The sequence below is a fragment of the Molothrus aeneus genome, chromosome 2 (genome assembly GCF_037042795.1).
Source record: "Molothrus aeneus isolate 106 chromosome 2, BPBGC_Maene_1.0, whole genome shotgun sequence".
Lineage (NCBI taxonomy): Eukaryota > Metazoa > Chordata > Aves > Passeriformes > Icteridae > Molothrus > Molothrus aeneus.
In genome coordinates, this window is record NC_089647.1 from 75,496,500 (window position 1) to 75,521,483 (window position 24,984).

General features: G+C 38.0%; 1 protein-coding gene across 1 annotated transcript in view; it reads left to right on the forward strand.

Annotated features, from left to right (window-relative positions):
• GPC6 (glypican 6) overlaps nucleotides 1-24,984 on the forward strand; it is a 721,607-nt gene that overhangs the window by 636,099 nt on the left and 60,524 nt on the right. The window contains exons 5-6 of the mRNA XM_066545104.1: nucleotides 16,905-17,035; nucleotides 24,814-24,957. Of these exons, the coding sequence (XP_066401201.1) occupies nucleotides 16,905-17,035; nucleotides 24,814-24,957 (275 nt within the window). The remainder of the gene's footprint in view (nucleotides 1-16,904; nucleotides 17,036-24,813; nucleotides 24,958-24,984) is intronic.

A 24,984-nucleotide genomic window follows, 5' to 3' on the forward strand; every position in this document is an offset into this window, starting at 1 on the left:
TATGTCTCCATGAATAAATAATTGTTTTGTTCTTTAGTGTGGACAGGATAGAAATTCCTCCAGACATCCCCTATGGTGCAGAATATTTTTTTTTAGTTATCTAGAAGAAACCATCAATCTACTATCATAACCTGCTCACCATTTTCTCAAGCAAATGAAGTTAGGGAGCTGAAAAGAACATAAGTTAGTACATAGCTTGTAATGCCCTTTCCAATCAGCATTTATTGTTATATTTTCCTGCTTCTTCAGAAAATAAAAAGAACTAAAACTCATTGACTGTTTAAACCAAGAAAGATTTATGGGCACATTTTTGTTTTAAAAACAAATAATTTTTACATCTGGCATTTACTGAAAGGCATATATTTGTCTTAACATAACAAGATGTCATTTTACTCATATTTTCTTTTTAAATTGTTCTGTGGTGGCATTCAAAACTTCCTAAACATTTTCAAAGCACACAGTGGTTACTGTAGAAAAACAGAAGTCTAAGAATAGCAGATGAGAAGAAGAAGGGCCCAGCTGTGGAGAAACAGGTTAGAAGTTTTTCTTGGAACTGTTTTCAGAGTGTCCTGGTGCCATTCTGTCAACCCTTTGCTGTGGCTCCTGTTTTGCAGCTGGTTCACATTGCTATCACAGTTCTGGCTTTGGCTGCTGTTTCCAGCACCATGGCAATCCTCTATATTAGAACTTCAGCACAGCCGCCTTTCTCCAGCATGCTGTTCCCACTACATCTTCTGGAAATGTTTCTCCTCACAGCATGCACATCCTTTTCCAGAGCTGTGCTTGGTGCTACAGAGGAAATCAGTAGCAGTCACATGGTCAGAGCCTTCCAACCCACGGCTGCTGGGTGCACCCATAGCCCAGGCCGGCAGACACCTCTTCCTGCAAACCCTGGGCTGGTGGGAGCCACCTGAGAACCTGACAGAGATGGCAGCACCACTCTGAACACAGTAAAAGCCACTCTAATGCAAGCTGCCTTTTGTAAGGCAAGCTTCTTCCCATTCCCATAATCTTTTTGTCTGCTCTGCAGCAGATCACATCATGATGAAAATTAACCCGAGATTGTTTCCAACCACCTCCGTCCCTCCCGGAATCTGTCTCTCTACTCCATGGGCACCAGTGCTGGCACAGAGCAGGATAAAGTTTTGTCCTCAGTGGTGTAGAGGAGAGTAAACCCTTTTTTCAGTTGACTTAAATGGGTTTTATGCCTGTATCCTGAGCTGAGCAGCACATTTGGCCTGTCTTCTGACACTGCTTTCTCATTTTTGAACTCTCTTGGAAGTTATCCTCCTCCATGCATGTCCAAGTCTACTTTTTCACTACACAATGTAGATATCCAGACTCTTTCATGCATCCAGGATAAAGAAGCACAGGAGAAAGTGCCTGAGGAGACACAAGAACACTCCTGTGTTCTTCGTTGTTCTTTCAGGCAGCTATCCAGAAGTATAGGATCACGTTGTGACTGCAATCTTTATTCATATTTCAAAGAACAGCTTTTATTAACAGAAGAGAATTTTCAGTTCTACTGAACCATTTACACTAAAAGGAAACTACAAGTAAGAGTTATAGGCATCTGGCATGGCTTTATGTATTTCCAGTCCTTGATTAGATATTCCAGCCTTCCAACACAAATTAAGGAAGGAAAAGCTTTGTAGTAAGAGGCGTAGTAGAGGTATGGAAATGTTTCATATTCTTTCTTTGCCAGACCCTTTTCCATTTTAAATTAGTGAGATTCATTCTTATCAAACAAAAAAGGGCTGTCTTTTCATATATTTTCTTTTTTACATCTAAGTTATTGATGTTTTTAGTAAAGTTTTTCTGTCTCATTTCCATCAAGAAACTGTGGTCTTGGACACGTGACAAGGCTGAACAAACTCATCTGAACCACAGACACAATAATTTGTTCATTAATGGGAACTCCTCTACAGATATTTGAGCAAACAAACATTAAGCACACAAACATTTGCGGAAAAAATAAACAAATAAAAAAAAGTTAAGCAATAAAGTCAGGGCAAGGGGTAAGTTGAATTTATTGTCTATTATGTTTCCATAGAGAGAAAGAGAAATGTTTGAAATAATCAAAGTAAATATTTCTATTCCATGGTTTGAGTAAATATCACCAAAAGGACAGGTTTGTTCTAGTTCCATTTGTGCAACTCGCTTTTGAAATGGAAAGTTGTCTAACTTGCTTTTCCAAAAGAAAATATAATAGAATAAGAGAATGGTTTGTTTTGGAAGAGACCTTAAAGACCACTTAGTTCCACCTCCCACTTAACCAGGGTGCTCAGGGCCCCTTCCAACCTCTCTTGAACACTTCCAGGAATGGAACATCCACAGCTCCTCTGAGCAACATGTTCCAGTGCCTCGCTACTCTTGTTTCCTAATAGGAAAAATTTCTGCCTAATTTGTATTCTAAACCAACTTTTGCTCAGTTCAAAGCCATGACCCCTTTTCCAGTCATGACATCCCCTTGTGAAAATTCCCTCTCCAGCTTTCTTGCAGGCCCCTTTAGGTATTGGAAAGCTGCTCTAAGGTCCAACTGCAGCCTTCTCTTCTCCAAGATGAGCCTCAACTTCATGGCTCTCATCTGCACCCACCCCAACAGGCCCAGGCCTTCCTTATGTTGGGAGCCCCAGATTTGGATGCAGAGCTCCAGGCTGGGTCTCACAAGTGCAGAGACCCCCACCTGAGGCTGGGATATATAAATGGTATCTGCCTGCTTTAGGTGAACAGATGTTTCTAGGCTGATGTAAGTATTATAAAAGCTTTTTGGTTTTCCTTCCTGATTGGTAGAGGAACATGATACTACCAAGTTAATCATCATTATTTATATTGTCAGCTCTTATCTTTTTGTATAGAGCATGTGGGAAATAGTGAGGACAAAAAATGCATCTTAAATTTTCCTTTAACTGAAGCAGAACACACTTGACTTTGAAGGCCTTTTTTAGTTACTGAATATCAACAATGTTAAGTGTCTGTGAAAAGATTTCCCCAGAGAGCAGATAGAATCTAGTGTACAGTGCAGCATATATCACTGTCAGATGATTTCATTGTTCCTATTTTTTTCTTGAAAAATATGATACATGTAAACAGGATTTTAAGAAAGCAGTCATTTCTGTATCAACTTTTAGAAGAGTGTTTGCTGTTCTTTTTTCTGTCTTCTCACATTTTTTTCTCTTCTGAAACCATGGAAAACAATTTGCTCCATAGATACTGTCCTATTCCTTTTGACAAACATACAAACATTGCCTTTTTTTAACCCATATTTTGAACAGAGCCAAAATTGGCATGGCTTATTGTGTTTAATAGGAACAAAATCATCAACCTCATTACCACCTAGTCCTGTCATGCCAAAACATGCTCATTTCTGTACAGTAATGTCCAGGATAACAGTGCAGAAATGGGAATAATAGTTATTTCCTTCCATACACTCAGCCAACTGGAAAAAAATTAATATTTTCATAAAAATATGACAACAGGCATGAAGAGTCTTCTCCAAAACAAATTGTTGAAAAGATGCTTTGTGACTTTATTAGGCCTTGGGTCATGTCCTATTCTCAGCAGATACAGGTATTAATAGTAAACTTAATGTCTTCTTTAAAATGTGTAGCATTGAGTGTTTATGTATTTGGCTTTACACTATCACATCCAGAAAATCTGAAGTCAGTGTTATTTCTTTACAGCAATAAACTGTGGGTACAATAGCATAGGACAGAAACTAACATTTCTTCCTTAACATGCTACTGGATCTGCACCCTGTTCTTGCTTATGTCTGGAAGGACCAAGAAGAAATGCAATGAAATCAGTGTTCATGTCCCAGGGCTAAAGCTGGGTTAGTGATAGCAGAATTTCATCAACATTTGTTATTCTGGTAAGAAGAGGAGCTGGGTTCAGTGGATGCACGCAAAGATTAGGAATTTCATGAAGGCTGGTCTCCAGCACAGACCAGTGGCAGAGGAGGAGCTCAGCTGGAAAAGGAGTGTGGGGCAGAGCAGTGCAGAGGCTGGAATGCACAAAGTTGCTGTTGCTTTAGCCAGGCAGCTCCCAAAGAGGGGATGCATTATGAAAATTTCACAGCAAACTTAACCCCTAAATAAAGTGGGAGGATGGAATATCTCTCCAGAGGTCTCCAGTGCTGACTACATCTTCACATTTGGTGTTCAGGGAGCCAGGGAGGACTGTTCTACTAAGTGCTTAGAATGGAAAGAACAGGTTAAAATTCAAAGTTATAGAAAGTCTATCCCAAAACATCCCTATACCGCTTTAGATTTCGTAGTCCATTTTTATGGCATATAGCGGTCTTATGGGGAAATAGAGTTAATTCATATTCATAAATCCCCATTGGATGAAACTGGAGCTGTTGGATGAATTTTTTGTTGTTGACTTTTGCTTTTGGGAAATGTTCGTTTTAGATAATCAAAAATTTTAGAGGGACAATTAATACAATGTTTCCCTGGCTACTGGCCTAGAAGCCTCAGTAGTGTACAGCCAGACAGCAATCTTTCTGTGGAAAATGTTTCATTTTTTCATTTTTCACCCTCTATTAAAAGCATTTTTTTTCTCTGCTGTGAAAGTTTTAGTGGGAACAGACTTTTTATTTTCCGCAAAACACTGTTGTGAATTATTATTAATATTTATGATGATTACAGCACATCAGACAAGTTGCCTTGTGATGAACATTGACTTTTTATTGTACTTTGACCTTCTCTAGACTGGACAAATATTTTTACTCTTGATCTCCCAATCATCTAAAAGATCAGGACACAGATAACTTGGAAGAACTAAGAAGCTCGAGTGTAGGATTTTTACAATGTTGCCCCTATCCCATTGATTAGTTCTGTTCCATCCCAATATTATAGTTAGTGCAGCTAGGCAAACATAGAGAAATTGCTCTTTCCTTTCAAGAGGAATGTCAAAACAATAAATAGATTAGTCGTGCCAACAGCATTGATTTGTGACAGCCTTGATGTATGCAATCATTTGGGATTCAAACATTTATCAGTGGGGGAAAAAAACCCACTGTTTTTATTTGCTGCATTGAGACTTGCTGGGAGAAAACGCTATTAGGCATCTCAAAATTCTCAGCATAGTGGCAGGCTTTAAAATGCAATGAGATATCCACAGTACATTTCCATATTAATCAATAAAATGAAAGGCAAAAATCAATTTTGTCTCTGCAACTGTGTGTGACACCTCCCTAAGAGCTGCTCCATTGGGATGGATTCATGCCAGCAAAGATGGTCATAGGCTGATTGTTTATTTATGGCAAGGAAAGGCATAAACTCATCTTACTGACAAAGTAGCAGGAAAGATGTTACTCGTAGGATGTCTATTCAAAAGCCTGGCACTGGTACCTGGGAAGTATGTATTTCAGACTTTAATAGCAACTGTGGCTTCCCACATGAAACACAGGCAATGATTTTCTTTGATTCAAAGGAAATAAAGGTTGAATTTACCAAAGAAACTGAGGATCATCCAGTTATTCTCTGAGAAGATGATAACACTGAAAAAATTTGCCATATATACTTGGAATTAACAAATTATCATTATTGTAACTTCAAGAAATCAATAAAATGTGATCCACAAGTTTTGTATTCCACATCTCTTTTCCTGTACTGGAATAAGCACTGAACCTCAAGAAACCCCCATGTCACCAACAATTTGGCTGGCCACTGTTGCATCCTCTGGTAATTCTTCTGATTCAGGACTGTGTGATGTTAGATTATGGTTCGTGTCATATCTTAAAGCTTTCATTTATCACTTCTGAAATGCACTATCCATGATGTTATTTTATTGTAGATTTATTTGTAACCATAAACCTATTTTATTTGATGCTTTCTTCCTTCTCTAGTTATTCTCCAAATATTCAGTGTGAGGTTTTCTGATGATTGCTAAGACAATGTTTGGTAGCATAAACTGAAAAGCTTGGTTTTGAGTAACAATGATCATCTCAAAACCCTTCATTGCCTAAAAGATATTAGGAATTTTTTTTTGTTTTCTTATACTCATCAGTTGATTCTATTTTATTGCTCAGTCATTCAGTATCATGAGGTCCTTCTCTGATTTTCTAGGTCAGTCTTCATATTTAGTCTCCTGAACAGTAACACGACTGTCCATTTTCACCTTACTGTTTACCCCCAATCCCATTTTATTAAAAAGATAACAACAAGAAAGTCTTGGGTTGGGGTCCTGTGCAGTCTGTTAAAAATGTCTCTGGAGCAAAAGTTATCTCCAAAATTTTCATCATCTAGCTGGTCATCCACTGGACCCTTTTAACTCAAAAAATGGCTAAAAGTTCATTGATAATGCAGCACGGAAGATGCATTACATCTAGTGCTGTACAGACACTATGAAGCAGAAAAAATTATTCATAGAAAAGAAAAAAACAGAATGATGACCAATGTCCTTCCATAAGGCAGTAAACTACCAATAAGAACATCAGCCTGATAGGTTTAAAATGGATTTTTGCAGAAGACATTAAAGTCATAGATACCACCACACTAAGTAATAGAAAGATTATGAAAGGCGGAGAAAAACTTTTTACAAGAGCATGAAGTGTCAGGACAAGGGGAAGTGGCTTCAAACTAAGAGAAAGTAGGTTTAGATTAGATATTAGGAAAAAATTCTTTACTGTGAGGGTGGTGAGGCATTGGAACAGTTTGCCCAAAGAAATGGTTGATGTTCCATCCCTGGGAGTGTTCAAGGCCTGGCTGGATGGGGTTCTGAGCAACCTGGTCAAGTGAAAGATGTCCCTGCCTGTGTCAAGGGGTTGCAATTTCATGATTTTTAAGGTCCTTTCCAATCCAATCCATGCTATGATAAGAAGCTAAGACAAGATACATTTAAAGGGTGAAGTTATTATTGAAATAACTAGAAGGTTTTTTTAAACAAACTTTTTATAAAAGTAAAATATGTGTCAATTTTCCAGAAGAGATAATGGACAGGTCATTAATTATGTGTTAAAAAAGGTACCATAAATTCTGTCAAAGGTTGGAAAAATCTCTACTGCACAAAATTTAGAATTAGAAGTGGGGAAGAAAATAAAAAAGAGTGTAGAAATTATATTCACTGTAAAGTCTGAATATAAGGAGACATTTGAAAAATGCGTCAGGATTTACATGGGAAATAAGAATTATAAATCAGTTGTGATGAAGGGGATAAGGAAATCAGATACATCAAGGGAATCAAGGAAGTTAGTTCTGAGTCAGACATATGGAATAAAAAGGACCTCTGCAAAACAACATGAATAAGATCCAACTCTAAATGTTTAATTAGTTCTAGGCACCACAATACTAGAGAATTCTTTTAAAGGAAATAAAGAAAACAGGAAAAGACCTGAGGAAATCACTTGTGAAAACAGAATAAGAAAATTAGCATGGAAAATATTACCAAGCACCAACTAAAAGACATGATAAATATCTACATGTATCTGAGGGATTTAACAAAGAAAAATAATCAAACTGTTTAAGGTTATATGAAGCAGCTTATTAGAAATAGTTGAGTTAAATTAAGCAGCAAAAAAAAATACACCACATAGCTGGACAAATATTCTGATAGTGATGTATGGCAGACAGTGAAATAGCTTTCATAAAAAAAGTCAGAAGAATATAGCAAAGGTATTTTAAATTTTTTCTGCACAGAGCTCTGGGGATTTTATGAGCAGGAATTTATATCTAGGGTTGTAACTCTGCATGGGCTTTGGAATGGTTGAAAAGATCTTTGAGGTTCTAATGTCTTTGACTGTATAAAGATAATGCACGCTATGTACCCAGGAGATTTTTACTAAGGATACCTTTCAATGTAGTAGGAGATTTCAGGCTATGATTTGTTCTTTTCAACCATTTCAGCCTAGCTCATCAAGAAAGAGTCAGAAAGATGGACTTTTTTCAGCGTTTCAAACTCCACCTATCTTAAAAGAATTATGCACAGTAGTCTATGTTAATACGAATTTAAATTAACTATGGAAGGTAGCATACAGGCATCAGTGGGGGTTCCCTTATTTGCTAACATTTCTACTGACAGACCATTTAAACCTCTCTTGGCATATGGAAAAAGCAACAAGACAAAGGTTTTAGAAATGTATTATTTTTTATTAATTGATGCATGTCAAGCATTTAGACATAATGTTAGCTAAAATTCCAGTTCAGAAGAATGTATCGCATTCAGCTACTATAGGTGGTGGAAGAATAAGAGTAGTAGACAAAAATTACCATTTTGCCTAGTCTTTGCTATTTTATTTTTGCACACATGAACAAAAATAAGACATGATCTAATAACAGTGTATAAACTATTTAGAATTCCTCAAAGTTATAGAAAGACATAGAAGAAGAATAATCTTACAAAGCCCTTTTTTTCAATACGTGGAAGAAAAACATATAGTATGTGAAATACTCAAAAACATCAGTTCACCCAACAAAAGTCATTTTGTTTCTATCAGATGCAAAAAGATGGCAATTGTGTGTCAATAGCTCTTCGTATATCTATTGTAATTTCTTGAGCTGCTCTACCTTAGACACAGTTAGACACAATCCCAACAGGAATAATAAAATATCCTTTTAGTTTATTCATACTGTTGACAATGCTTTTTTTCCTTTTTATTTTGAAGGAAGAGTAAGCGATACTGCCATGAACTGACATGGCTACATAGCTGATCAGAAATAACAAAAACCACATTTTAATTCTTAAATCTGTACATTCTGGTAATTAAAACACAGATAATCAATAACTAGATCTGATATTCTACACTAATTTATAAAGTTTGCCTTTTAATTAGCTGGTAATTAACCTGGCAGGGTTAATTCTGGATTCCAGTCCCTCCTGAAAGAACTTAGGACATAATTTCATTACATCATCCTTCAGACATCAGCCCTTCAAGCATAAGCCAGAAAACTGCATTCACCCCTTCTTGACTATGTGCCTTAAATACCAATCTTTCTGTCCAGAATAGCTTAGTATTCCATAGAAATAGCTTTAAAAAGAGAGCTATTGGGCACTTTAGAATAGCAGAGGTGGTTAAGGTGTTTTTCCAGCAGGTAAAATTTTGAGACTGCTTACAGCAGGAAAAGAAATTGAAGTCGAGTTTTCCATGTCTTGGTTGTACTGTGTACCTTCAGGAGTGCATCCTTCTGCACTACTCCTTTGAAGAACTCCATGCTCAAGGATGATCTGCAGAAATGATAGGCTCAGAAGGGATAAGAGGGTGAATGGATCTTTGTCAGACTGCCCCTGTGGCAGTTCATCTAGGAGCTGCATGCAGCCCCTTTACTCATACACCCACGCACATCTTGAACCAACTCCCCTGAACCATAGCCTGCTGGACCTCAGGACTGTCCAGACTCTGCACCCAGACTAGACCCAGTGTCCAGCAGAAACCTGAGGTCCTACCTGCTGCTGGTCTCCTACTCACAGGAACATTGGCTTGAACCTTGCTAGCTGCATTTTACACACACACACACACACACACACACACACACACACACACACACACACACACATACACACACAGAATATTCTGCACAGCCATGCTGTGATTCTCAACCAGAAAATGGTTAAGAGTTTAATAGAGGAATAGAATTTAATAAGGATATATAGCAGACTGCAGTGATCAAGCCTCTGACAAGTTTGCTGACCAGCAGTTTTTCCAGATGGCCTCTTTCATATGCCCTCTTCCACCTGTTTTCCCATGTTTGTTCCTTAGCTCACCTTAATCCATCTTTCTTTGCCCTTGTTTTCTCCCTGTAAACAACCCACCCCAGACATGTTTTCCCCATTGCTCCCTGTTTTGTTCAGCTTCAGATTTGTATGCTGATAATTTTCACCTCCAGAAAAATCTTACCCCACATCCAGCAGTTTCTCATGCAAGGACTGACAAGTCATTTGCCTGCATATCTCCAGAGAGAAGCTTAACTGGTTATTGTTAACTGAATAGCCGAATAAAAATATTGAATTCCCTCTCCAAAGTGCAACATGAATTTTAAGAAAAGTGCCTTCTCCCATGAAACAAAAGAAAACAAAAAACAAAAATGAACAAACAAAAACAAACCAAAAAACCCACAAAACCACAAAAAATAAAATAAAGCTGAATGTAGAAAATTATAATGTTATTATTCTACAGTATGGAGTGTATGTGGAGCTTGATGATATTCAGACAGGAAATCTGTAATGTGTCAGTTTAGCCTCATCAGGATAGAACCATATAGAATTCTAATATGAATAATAATTTGAAAAAGGGACTGTGAACCCTAAGGAAAACAGCAGTTTTGGCATCTCTGTCATGCCTTATTCTGTTTTCCTGAGAAGAGTTCTTATCATCTCCCTTAAATGTGAGGTAGAGATTTATTTTCCTCTTCTTGAATTTTTTTAGTAAATCATAATCTAGCAGTAAAAGTTTTGGCAGATTATTACAGGGATGTATTTCCACTGATATTATATTTGTAAAAAGTCAATATGTACCCATATTTCACTTTTCAATTTTTAGTTTTTAATTTGTTTCATTAGTTTACCATCTAATGCTCTAAAGATTTTATGACCACTATTTATATTTAGTGTCATGATAGAAAACTCACTGAGTTTTACCTACACAACCTAGTAAATACAATCCAGACTCCTGCCTCCCCTTGCCCTTGGTCAGAAGGTTGGGAAGCTACCAAATGATCCCTGCCTTGCAGCCCATCATATCAACAATTATATCCTATCCCAAAACAGTCATTGCCACTCTCAAGGTCACAGTCAACTGCAAGAGGTTTCTCACTCTGCTTACAACTTTTTAATCTGCAATCCATGGTCCTGTCCATAGACAAATCCTTTGAAGTTTCACAAATAAAAACTTGTCCTTACTTTTGTTCACCAGCAGCTTTGGGAACAAGCACTTTGCAGTTCTCCATAGATAAGTGTAAGACCATATGTCTAGAAGAAAAATAGAGAACTCTTAATGGGGAATTTAAAATAAGATCTTCCTCCTTTTTTTCCCCCCCAAAAAATATACCTTACAGTTTTGTGAAGGACATGCAATTTAGTATTTTACCATTCTTTGTTTCCATGAAGAAACAACATTTATAGACTTCATCCATAGATTCTCTTTTGGATTCCCCTGGGGGAAGCTCAGCCACTGCTGGAATCTCACTGATAATTTTGAAGTAGAAGAGCAACAATGTGCATGAAAGGAAAAACTGATGTCACAGCCAAATTAACAGAGACCCTAAAAATGCCTTTCCTTATCAGCCTCCCAAATTTTCCCCATCAGAGCCTCTTTGCATTTTCTGGATGCTAGAAAGAGGGCAAGAAAAAGAAGGCACTGATGGTTCTTGCCAGAACTTTGTATTTCAGCCTAGTTTAGAGGGGGTTATAACTTGTCAGAAGTCTCATACATCAGTTTCATTTTCCCTACTCCTTTTATTTCAATCTGGAATTCACTAGGAAGTTTTCTGGGAAACTGCTCTGAAAGAAATATAACACAAACAGGAACACATCACTTTTGGTATCAAGATTATAGGAGGGTGGCTTGATGCTTTTACAAGGAAACAGAGGCAGATTCTTGTCTATTTGTATTGTTAGTCTATCTATTATTTTGCCTCTAGATGCATAGGGCTTATAAAGTATTTCCATATCTTGAAATTCACACCTGGTCTTCTGAATGTTTAAGTTATACAGTAAATCACTTAGCATGATGACCAGTTTTCTCCTGTGTGTCTCATTAAAATGGCACCTATAAAAACTAAAAAAAAAAAAAACTATAAAGCAAACCAAAAATTTCTTCAGGATCTCTTTCTTAAATACTGCTTAAAATGAAACAAGGTCCTTCTAAAAGCTGCTGACAAATACCTGTGGTTTTTCTTGATATGGAAAACAGAATATAAAGCAGTTAAAGAGAGCTGCTGTGCTCATCTGGCAGAGACTTGGGGGCCCTTGGACCACACCCTAGGCCTTCAGTAGACTTTAGGGGGTTACTGCATCAGGAAGGTCCCCACTCTTGTTTTCAGCATCCAGGAGAGGCTGAGAGCAGCAGCACTGATGGTGACCCAGGTGTGCCATCTGCTCTGCACTTTCTCAGGGCCATTGGCAAGCCTGTGTCCTCAAGCGAGCAATTAGTCACATCTATTGTTTCCAAGTCCCTGACAAACCCACAGCCGAGAATGACTCACCTAAACCGAGCTCCTGATCCACTCACCCCAGCTGGCAGCTAGATGCCAGATTTTTGCCAGATGCTGTAGTACATGAAGAACACATACTGAACCTAAGAAGGCAGATTTGGAAAAATACAAAAGAGGAAAAATCAAGAACATATGTAATTGAACAAAGACAGTCCAAGTATATTAACAACATAAAATACGGGTGAGTCGATCACCCAGTTTTCATATTTTTTTATAGGACAAACAATATTTAAGTTCCCAATATCTACTATTTGAGGTGATTGAGAAATTATTAAGCCCACTCAGATTTACACTGAACTCAACTAGGCTTTTGTCCAGTTCAAGGGTCTGTTCTTGAGAATTAGGATTTCAAGACTAAAGCATCTAGATTTTCTGAACGCCATATTGAAATCTTCCCAGTTTCTCATGTAATAATATTCACAACATTTTTAGAAGGAAAAAAAAAAAGGATTTGGGACAGCAATGTTGTGTTTGTTGATGCACGATTAGAGATTTGAAGAGCTACAGTTAGGTGAGGACCATTAAAATGTTTTGACTGTCCTGTCATAAATCTCAGCTTATTACATTTCATCTGATTTTCACTGTATTCAACCTAACAGCTTCCTTTTCACTCAATTGCACAGGCTAGCTGGTATGTATGTGCTCATATGGAACTGTACAAGTGAATAATAAAGTTTATCACTGTAGTGAGAGTTAGGATTGGCAAAAAAGAGAACTCAACCTAATGACCTGAGGAAATATTTTCCAAGAGAGCAATTCACCTTAAACACTGTTCAGCGTTTCTTCCTTGAAATCAATGTTATGGATGAAAAATTCAGTCTTAATTTAAATCTGAGGCCTAACTCAAAAAAATTATAGTATCAAGCTAGTTAGATACACAAGTGAGTTTGTTCCCAAGGGGCCTGAACATTCACTAATAACATTCAATAATAAAACTACCTTGTTCTTCCAGGCTTCTCTCAGTCTGTGGCTGTCAGGTGTCATCTGGATATGTTTGATTTAGTCAGGAACAGCATGATGGTTAGAAAAAGGGTAGAAGGAAGAGCCCAGTCAGAAAGAGGCTAAGAAAATAATTTTGCCATTCATAGAAATGCCACTTGTTCATCCTCTTTTGCTAGACTGAGCTTGTAGTACTCCTACCAGAAGGAGACAAGAATAACCCAGCAGCCTGGTCACTGCTAAGTCAGCCATTGCCCCACAAAGCTGCTGGAACTGAAATAAAAATGAGTCCTCAAATATTAATTAAATTTCCATTTCTGCAAGAACTCATCTGAACTGTGCAATTGTCCAAGACTTCTAGTCAGCTGATCCCTAAACTGAGCAGTAACTGGAAGCATAACTTGCGTTAGTCTCAGAAATAATGTTGAAGGAGGAACCTGTTTTACTTCAGCCCTTCAAGCATCTCTTGTCACAGAATTTAGTCCATTTCTCAGACTCTTCCTCTTCAAATATATCCCTGTATAGGCCTCTACTTCAGCATTAGTCCTATCTCCAAACATCTTAACCCCAAAACAAAAATACAAACTGCTGATATAAAGATGTACCTGTCATCAATAAAGGTGTGTATATTTCCAATTCTATTTTTCCCTTAACCCCTTGCTCCCCAGGCATATCTTTAAGATATAATTAAAGATCACAAGGCTCTAATGTCAAATGTCACTGTTGGCTCATAGCCTCTCACTGCTCCATAGACTTAAGATAGGAATAGCTACCTGGATTGGTCCAGAATCGTTCCAAGTCAGAGAAGGAGACAGAAATTAAAGAATATGGACAAGCAGGGATTTACTGTTTTATTATTTTCTCTCATTTTGTTTTCTTTTATTTTCTCTTACTTTCTTCCTTTCCTTTATGTAGAGCAATAGCTTAAAGCTATAGCCCATGTGATTGAAATATAAACTTGACTCTAAGCTAACTTGAACCTCAGCTTTGAAAGCATCATCAGACCTCTACCATACCATATCAAAGAACTCAACATAACAAAAAGCTCACTTTTGGCATCCAGGAATTATACACATTCCTCAGCCTTTGCCCTCTTCCTTAACAATGACTAATAGATAGATGATACAGATTATAGATAAAGATTAGATATAGATATATAGATAGAGACGATATAGATATAGATGATATAGATATAGGATATAGATATAGATAGATGATATAGATATAGATGATATAAATACAGATATATATGTGTGTGTATATATATGTATATATAAAGACTAAGTCTATGAATAGGCTTAAGGTTCAGAAAATAGAAGCTGATTAGCTAAAGGCTATCTTCCCATAGATAAAAACTGTTTAGGCCAGGAACAGATTTTTAGTTTGCATCTCCTAGAGCTATTCATTTTGGAGTTGAAGGCACTTTCCTTGAGGAAAGGCTGTTCTTAAAACTGTGGTTCTTGTTCAGTTAAAGGTGATGCACTTTTCTGCCACATAGCTGAGATTTCACTTCAAGGTTTAATTCAGAGCTATTGCCCCATGCCATCAGAAGAAGCCGCAGATAGGCTGGAGCCACCACCCATTCCCACAAGAGATCTCCAGCAATTATGTATTTACAGAACTCTGCTTCAGCACAGTCCCTGAACACATACTAGGGCTTAGCACTAGATTTTTCCAACCTTCCAGTTGCCAAAATAAAGTGGATTCATATAAAGAGGCACCTGTCCTTAGCTTAAAATGTAGTAAATGTAGTGTACTCCTACCAAAAAAAACCCAAACCAAACCAAACCAAACCAAACCAAACAAAAAAAAAAAAAAAAAAGAAGAAAATAAAAGAAACAAAGAAACACAAATACTTTTGACTGTTTTACGCAGTAACCCTAATCTTAACCCTATTCCTGAAGTAAACTACCAAAATTCAGCCACCAAGACCTGTGCCCTAACAAGGCCTGGTACTGGTTGTGGCACCTATGATTTAAGCTGATCACATTGCTCACAAAGTACTAAATCATAAATGTTTTATTCAAGTCATTCTGAACATGAGGAAGAAAATACTTCATAGGAGCCCATATTTAAAAATTCTCTTTTTTTTTTTTTTTCATTTGGAAAAACTGCAAACTTATTGCTGTAATCTGTAAGTGTGTGTGCATGTGTGTATGGATGTGTGTGTCTTTGTGTATATGAAAACTGTTTTCTCTGTCAGAGGGAGTTCCTATTTTTCTCCACTTCCCACTGGAAAGGCTATAAAGTACAGAAATTTAAAATAAGGTGCAGGCAAAATAACACCTCTGCTTGAAACCAATTTCCTATCATCTGTGCATTTCTCACAGTTAGCAACAAGTGCTATACACCTCACTCCAAACAACTGGCATTACACTCTTTCCAGCCTAAAAGTACTGTGAATTATTAGATGTAAATTTGCAGAAGTGCTTTGGTGCTACATGCCAAGCAATTCCAGTTTCAGTGGGATTTCTGGTTATGCACTGACAGCATATAAACAACTTTATGCAGTCCTTGGGTGAGGCTGTGCATGGAGGTGTTTGTCTAGACTGCTAGAGGGAGACCAGTCCCTTTTTCCCACACCTCCTTGCACTTGTGCTTTTATGGGGAAGGAGAAGATGTCCACATCTTGGAACAAACCTCTGTGACTTGCACCCAAGTGTAAAGCTAACAAGCACTGCAATCAGATCTATGGAGAGCTCCATGCCTTCTCCACACAGCTGCTGTGGGACTGGTGCTTAAAACAGCAAAGCAGGCATGGGTCTGTTTCAGAAGGAAGTCTGCTTGGTACTTTCTGGAGCTTAAGTCTGATGTATAAAGAAGAGAGCATGTGAAGATTTTTGTTTATTGTGCTAAGGTTACAAGCATCAGCTGCTTAAATTTAATTAGTTGCTGAAAACTTTAAATCTAACATGGGAGACAAGGATCCTGTTGATATGCTGTTCAAAGGATATACTGTAAATCCAGTTTATCACATGGCTATTGCCAAATAAATTATGATAAATTTTTGTCTGTGTATAGACAAATGTACCTGATTCATGGTAAAACCTTTATTATTGCCATGAATTTCTGTTCAATTGCTTGCTTTTCACTTGTTAATGAACATCAAAAGATTAAATTATTTTGCAGAGGGGCTCTAACAGAAGTTAAACAAACTTTTTAGTTTTAATACAAAACATACAAACAATATATTTTTCAGTTCAAAGCCATGACCCGTTGTCCAGTCATTACATCCTCTTACATACAACTTACAGCCATGTTTTGAAAATGTAGCAAGGCAAACATGGTTTATACCTATATACTATGGCAGAAATCCAATATTCATCTGCTGTTCATATTGCAAGAAAATGAGATCATTAAGGTCAGAAAGAACAGCTGCTTTAATTATAACACCCCAATAGATCATATCAAAATTTTCATCATCTCACACAAATTCTAAGAACATACCCCAAGGATTCATTTCTATCATCCTGCTTTTTCTTGGGAAGGAGATTACATAAGTACACTCCAAAGCACTGGCTGCTTCAAGAAGCTGTGTAAAATAATTTTACCCCAAGCTTGATAATGCTATGGCAACTAATATTAAACTAACTTTTAAAGTCTTTATTCCTCTTTCTGTGGTGGCAGCAGTAGGGGAAGGTATTTTTGACAGCTGGGAAGCTGCCCTGCAGGCTTCACGGTGCTGCTGCCACACATTGCCCCAGACTCCTGCTGAGAAGTGCTCAGTATCCGCACCTACAGCTGGCAGTGCTGCTCTGCCTGAGGACCCCAAAGGTATCCCTTCTTTAAGGGAATGGCTGCTTTGTGTTTTAACAGATGCTATGCTTCTGGTAGCGGAGAGATTAGAGGGACCATTCAACATTGAATCAGTCATGGATCCTATTGATGTCAAGATTTCTGAAGCCATCATGAACATGCAAGAGAACAGCATGCAGGTGTCAGCAAAGGTACTGTGTCAGTCGTGCCTTCTCTGTTATTGAATGTCACAAGTGGGGGGAAAAACATTTCCACCAATTTTTCTGTCTAGACTTTAAGAAGGATTGTCCAGACCACCAGAAATTAGTTTTGATTGTTCAACAGTTCACCAGACTGGCTTTGAATTCCTTGTTAAACTAGTTAAAAAGCTTGAATTTTTCAAAAGGAAGTGGAAGGGAGAAAGCTACCATTTATTAAACTTCAAAGTAATAGCTGTAAGAGATTTAAGGAAAATAGATGGTTCTGAAAGCCAGTGGTAACTCTGTAAGCATTATCCTGCAGAGTATATTTGGTAACTTCCACTCGTGTCTCATCTGTGATTCTCCATATTAACTTCCAAACACATTTTGATTTATCTAGGTCAGACTGAGCACAATGTGTTTGAGGTGAATACACAAAATGTTCCATTTGACCTCCTTTAATAGCCACTCTAGGGAAATACTACATTGGCTGGTCTCTGATTACCAGACCTCAGTTTGATAGAGTTTTGTCTGGATTCTGACACAAAGATAAACAGAGCTAATGATACCGGCTGCCTCCTTTCCATTTTTAATATGTGTGTATACACACAGGTCACCACCACCTCCGAACCCCCTGTTAATAAGAACCTTCAAATTCAGTAGCAGGTGCTGTTGAGCCAATAGTCAACAATTAATGGCTTTGCCTTAATATTCATCAGTGTACTGTGGTTGAAATTCTAAAGTCAAAAGTTCGCCAAGCTATCTGCATTAGGAGCTTCTACCTCCCATTTAACTCCCAGCAGTCAGTCAGTCAGTCAGTCTGGTGAACTGACTGACCAGTCAGGTGCTGACAGCACCAGTCAGGTGCTGGCCAGATTGCCATCTAAGTCAGTGATTTTCCATTGCTTGGAAGGAAGCTGTTGTAGCTGGGGAAAAAAAAAAAAAGTGGGGACAAAAAGCAGGAGCCTGAGGTTTACATTCTTCCTGTCAACCCAAAATTAGATGCTTTTTATGGCCCCAGTGCTGCAGGTTGCTAAGAGTTTCCTTCAATATGCCTTTTGCTTTCAACCTACATGAAGTTCCTTGGATTTTAAAAGCAGTCTACATCCTGCAGGATGAGACTTTATTCTGGCACCAGTCATCAAGGTGTTTAACAGCCAAATTCTCTCAAATATTTTGGGAATTAAAGGTCAGCTTCAGCAAACTCAGCTCTTACCTCAAAAAAGAAACAAAAAATATTTTCACTTAAAACTCACCCCAGGTCCAGGTGTATTTTGTTTTCCTTTTTACTTTTGATTTTTTCCTTTTTCCTTTTTACTGTTTGGTTTTCACAGTTTTTCCATTAGCTGGAAAGCTACATCCCCTGCAAGAATCCAGTGATGTTTTGACATGAGCTCATCTCACTATTTGTTCATAGCAGAGCAGACTGTTTCTCCTGTCCCTCACAAATATTTTATTTGCTGTAAAGATTAATAGCAATGCCATTTGCAATGCAATAGTTTTTCCTCTAAGAGAAACCTTAGATAATATTTTTTTAATCTTGTAGAACAGAAAAGAAATTATATCAGCAAAATTTATTTCATTATATTTTCATAGATAATAGAGCTGTCTATCCTTGAGGGACCTTTGTATGTTCTCTGTAGATGATTATTCCTGTGAAATGTGATTTTCTTGATCTCCTAGGTTACAGCCATCTTTTTTCATGTAACATGGAAATGCTTTACCCTTTTATAAAAAGGCAAAGGCTTTGGGTATAGTGCTGTCCTCTTCTATGCCAGGTCAGACTTGCAAAGATGATATGCAAGCAGACTTTGATCCATCTTCTGTCATCTAATTTTTCCCCCTTATACAAATTGACCACTTAGAGCTTCAGGGGAAATGACAGACACCTCATGAGATGTAGTGGGGTGCATGGAATGCAACTGCAAACCTAATGTGGGAGAAAAACCACTCTCATTGATTAATCTGAGATGCCACTCAGAATGCTTCAAGCAGGGTGTTGGAATCATGATCTTTTCTATTTTCTCATTCTTCAGACAATTTTGTACCTTTTATTCGACTGTACCTACTGAAAAATGTGGTGACTAGGAATCATAGCTATTTTTCCACAAGTCAGTCAGTGCCTTTTTACAGTGGAAAAATGATGATGCACTAATAATTTTATGCCTGCAACACCCACACATAGATTGTTTTTCACCACTTCATGAAGCTTTTTCTATCTAAAAATCTGATTGAGTCTGGGGGAAGAATCTATGCTGTATTCAGTAGATATTTCTGCCATGTTATATAATGTTGTTTTTTTCTTTTAAAAGGAGTTTAAAATATGAAAACAAAATATTTCTTCTCGAGGAGCTCTCAATTACTTCATCCTCTTTGTAGGCAGAAGACCCATTTATTTAATCCAAAATGCAGCGTTCCTGTTTCATATAGTGATATAAAATTGCCCTATTCCAAAAGCCCAAGAAAAAGCCAATGACTTAACAATTAATCAGTGCAGAAAGTCAAGGCTTATTGCTTGAGTTCACTCCTTGTCTTTCATTTCCTTAGAAGACACAAACCCTCTGTCTTCCTCTTTTGATAGGTGCGCATCAATAGTGAGACAGAGAATTAAAGAGATACCACATGTACCTCTTCTATCTTTGTCTTGCTGACCAAGGACATTCAGACTCAGACACATTCCAGTATCTCTCACTGCATAAAATGGAGCATCTCTGTTCCTAGGTCATTAGCTTTTCTTGTTTGTGTGATGATTACAGTCAATTCTTCTAGCACATTTCACATTAAACATGTGCTAGTATTATGTTAAAATCCTCCAATTCATGCTGAGGCTGTAATCTTTCTCTGTTTTCTTAGTCTTTTTCATATTCAGCACTGGCTGTCCAGGAAGTCTGACCACAAATCTCTAGGCTTCTTGGCTGCTCACCTTGCACACCTGTCATGTCCCTTAATGACAGCCACACAAGGTCCTTATTTTGCCTTAGGGAAAGTCCCATTCCTGACAACTGTGACAACTGGAGATGCTTGTCAAAAAAGAGCAATGGTATAGAAATTCACACCCCAAGGCTGCTGGAAGGATCTATGTACTCTGAATATGCCCAAACTTTCCCTCCTCTAAGAGAAGACAAGGACTGCTGATCATCAAAACCAGTTTCCATAGATTCGTCATCTAACACTTGCAGCCATTCTTACAGAGTTCCTTCCACAAACCACAGCAGAGAGAGTGCAAAACAATCAGCCTGGGCTGCCTGAGATGCCTCCCAAGACATCAGCACCTTTTAAGAATAGACCTTGAAGGCTGGGTCTACCCAGATTAATGTTCCCTGAAAGTTGCCTCTGGCAGAAGTCATGGTGCAGTAGATTTACCTTGGATTTCTGCTTATAGTAGCTGAGACAGAGTGTCCTCTTTATTGAAATCTGTTTGTAATTCTCCAGTGACACTTTTTTGGTATTTGAACAACATAGTGCCAAATTCAGTGCTCAGCAACATGTTGATTATTTCTCAGGCAAAATTTTTACATTTTGTGCATTGTTTCCCAAGGTTCAGCTCATATCCAAGACTTAGTCATAGCATACATTTACCTTATTGTCATTCTCATTCTCCCTGAGGTAATTCAGGTAGTCATATTCAGAGTCATAACATATAAATACTCATTTCAATCTTGGCCAACACAAGCATGTTTTGAGAGCCTTCACAATCTTCCCACAAGGCTGTCAGTACGAACACCTTCGGTTCCTGCTTCAAGTCAAAAAGTAAATGCTACATCTGCTCCATTTTAAAAACATTAATGTTTACTAGTTGATATCTGCAGAGATTGCTCCTTCACAAGTGGAGGAAAACTCAAAAAACAGCACAAAAGATGTTATAACATCCAATTTTTTTCACAATGGATAAATTTCCTAATCTGGTTGCATCAGCATAATCATGTCTCCATTGCTGCTCAAAAAACAACATATTGAACTATTTTCTGCAACAGTCTAGTCCTATACAAGTATGTTAGACTGCTGAAAGAGTAATTTGGCTGCCATGACAATATTTTTCCACTTTCATATAGTCTATCCCATAACTGAGTTTCTCCTTAGTAAGTCTTAAATCTACTTTTATCTGAGTTGATGGATGTGCCATTTTAACCTATAAATATATGTTCCTTCTCGGCAATTACTTCAGCTAAATGGATGAATGAGCTCCATGACATAGCAGACTACCTATGCATTATTTATAAGGAGGATATCTTCACAGAACTACATCCAAGGTTCTTCTTAAAATAGTCCACAAGTTTCATACTAAGAAAACTGCTTCATTTATCTGTGTTCTTTCCAGAGCTCTGTGCAGGAAAAATATAATGGCATTTCAGGTAAAAAAATCAATGCTATTCTATTTGAAGAGTCAATGGAGCAGAATCATATAGAGACACTCAACTGGAAACACTGAGCACTAGCACATGGCTAAATAACAGTATGACCCAAGGTTTCACAGAGAACAAAATTCATCTTCTGCAAAAATTCAAAACGTCAAATTCTCCTGGGAAAAGGGCTCTTTTTTCTACAGTATCTACATCCTAGTCCTGAAGTAGATACTTCCATTTAGTCAGCTCAAGAGATGTAATTCTTCACTGGCTCTGTTGACTTGTTCTCACGGCTTGGTTCATATCCCTGACCATAGAGATTTGGTCCATTTGAGCTTTAATGGTAGTTCAGCGGGGAATGGTTTCATGTTATAAAATCATAACAGGTGTCTTAGATATCCCAGAACATCCCAAATGACTGTAGATGCTGATGAGAGAGAAACAGAAGGAAGTTTTGATCACCCCTATCTTAGATGTATAGCTTAAATGTAGACACATATATGATGACAACTAAAGTTATCTTTCTAAATTTCAAATGGAATCTATTCTCAAAATTCAGAATAAATGGACTGCACCAATTTTTTAGAGAGTGGGTTTATGCTACCAATTCACAGCATGTGTAATGAAACACCTGAATATATTCCCCAAAATTGTTCAATACCTCTCAGTAGCATTGTAAAAAAAGTATTTCATGTGCTTCTTCTTAGGAAGCATTTGTGAATATCAGTTATCATCTTTACATTTTGTGTTCTGTCAATACCAGGATGCAAATTTTAAAATGTCTCTTTTGCACTCAAAATTCAGTTACTGAATATTGTATCCTTACTGCATTTCTGTTAGGTCATTTAAAAAGCAAGTTATTTCTTTTTCTGTCAGGTAAATATTACTGTCTAGTTTCCATCTCTATTATTGTCTGACTGTATGTAAATTTGTTTGTATAAAGCCACTTGCTGAAACTATTTGTATGAAGATAAATGCCACAAAGTCTCTGCTGGGTTCTTTTCAGTACATCATAAGAAAGATGTTATATAAATTATGTAGACTTGCAGTTGCACCACATGGCCATACAAGTAGCTTAACAATCACACACTGGGACTTTTAAGGAGACATTCCCTCACTTTCCTTTCTCCTGAGAATCTGGTTGTATGTTTTGTATAATTGTCACTTGCTTCATAGGAAAATACCCCGTTGCTTAATTGAGTAAATGGGATTTCATAGATATCTAAAAACCATTTATGTTTTCAGTGCATAACTTATCTCGAGTCAGAAGACACTTAAGTAAACTTTTGTAAGTATAATTCACGCTCTTAAAGTACAGATTTCACCCTTTAAATTGTACTACACAATCATGTACAAATCTTGAATATTAATCTTAGTTGAATTTTCTTTATAGAAGAAAAATAAGATTCTTTCCTGATGAAAGGTTTAGAGCTTTACAAGCTAAAATCTTTTTTCTTGGTTGATTAAATTAATTTACTGTCCAATAGTCCTCAGGACTAGGGAGGCTTGAAACTCTTAAAACAGATATTCTCAAACCAGACCAAACATTATTCCACTCATAAATTAAAAATCCCAATGGCCATACAACAGCTGACTTGCTGGACTTTAAGCCAAAGCAGACCTGATGACTGGACATATATTTAGCATTAATCAGCTTATTTCAGCAAACTTTGAATCATTTGGGGCCTCTAAATTAACATCAGGAAACCGAACTGAGAGCCAATTTAATGTATCCTGAGAGAAACAGAAGTTGCACCATGGACTTGGGTCCCTCTCCCATGGGGTGCAGTCCTTCAGGCACAGCCTGCTCCATGTGGGTCCCTTCACAGGGTCACAAGTCCTGCCAGCAAACCTGCTCCAGTGTGTGGGCTCCTCTCTCCACGGGTCTGCAGGACCCTGCCCCAGCACAGGCCTCCCACGGGGTCACAGCCTCCTCCCAGGCACACACCTGCCCTGGTGTGGGTGTCCTCCACGGGCTGAGGGTGGATCTCTGTATCCCCAGGGACCTCCATGGGCTGCAGGGACGCAGCTGCCTCACCATGGGCTGGCTGCACCAGGGGCTGCAGGGGAATCTCAGCTCTGGCACCTGCAGCACCTCCTGCCCCTCCTTCTGCACTGACCTTGGTGTCTGCAGGGCTGTTCCTCTCACATGTTCTCACCCTGCTCTTCCCTGGCCACAATTTCATCTGCACAATGACTTTATTTTCCTTCTTAACAATGTTATCACAGAGGCATTACTGTCATTTCTGACTGGCCCAGCCTTGGCCAGCAGAGCTGTGCTGGAGCTGGCTGCCATTGGCTCTGCTGGACATGGGGGAAGCTGCTGCAGCTTCTCACAGAAACCACCCCTGTAGTCCCCCCACTACCAAAACCTGGCCACAGAAACCAACATAGCCACACAAAAAGGAATAATTTGGTCCTACAACCAAAACACAACATTTGCACAGTTTTCAGCCCCACAAAGCTCATTCAAACAGTCTGTGTATGGCATAAGAGTTTTGTATAATATAACTTATGAGAAATTCCGACATTTAATTCATCTTCTTTTGAATGGAGGCAAAATGTTGAAATAGTCAAAATACAATGGTCACAAAACCAGAAGGGTGATTCTAAAACTGAAAAAGTTGGTGTGAAGGCAAACACTAGGATTCTACTTCATGAGAGCGTTTGAAAATTTTAACTCAGTGGATTTTCTACCTTTTTTCAGATGTGCAGCTTGTGTGAAAATGCCTCTGGGAAATATGCTTGATATCCAGTAGCCTTCTGTGTCCTTTAGTACCTACCAGATACACAACATTGAAACTTTTTTCCAGATGGAAGTATATGAAAAATTTCATAACTGCGAACATTATTTTCTATACCCAGAAAACAAACACACTAGCAGAAAATAATTATCACTGTTGCCCACTCAGTCTGCCTCACCCTTCTAGGGAGAGATTGGGAGGGAATAAGAAAGTTATCCAAGTTACAAAACTATTTCATCATTGACTTTTCTGTAAGACTACAAATAAGATTGCAAGGTACAAAGAGCTGTAGGTAAGGATTATGGATGCCCTGTGATTCTGGGTAAATACTGCATTTTAACAAAACTGAAAACAGTTATCAACTATGTCCTGCCACAAAGGACACCCTTTTGTGTATTTCTCTTCCTGGGAAGGCAGCAATTAAGATGCTTTCAGATGTTAATTTCTCATAATAATCACCTTCTTAAATTAAGGGGGTTTTAAGGTCCCTATATGTTTCCATACCTTCACCAAGTGATTAATAATGCTAAATTATTAACCTGAGTTTTGATGCAGGCCAAGCACTCAATTCAGTAGTATAAAAATGTCAATAAAGTCTTGTTTTGAGTGTACAAAAACATAATAAAGAGGCTACAAAATACCAGCTTTCCTTTTTTTATGATTCTCATTTAACCAACATATAACCAAGAATGTCTTTCTTCAGGTTTTCCAAGGATGTGGCCAACCTAAACCAGCACCTGCCCTGAGATCTTCCCGTTCTGTCCCTGAAAACTTCAATACCCGGTTTAGACCATATATCCCAGAGGAGAGACCTACAACTGCTGCTGGCACAAGTTTGGATAGGCTGGTAAGGCAAAATATATTCCATTTTCAG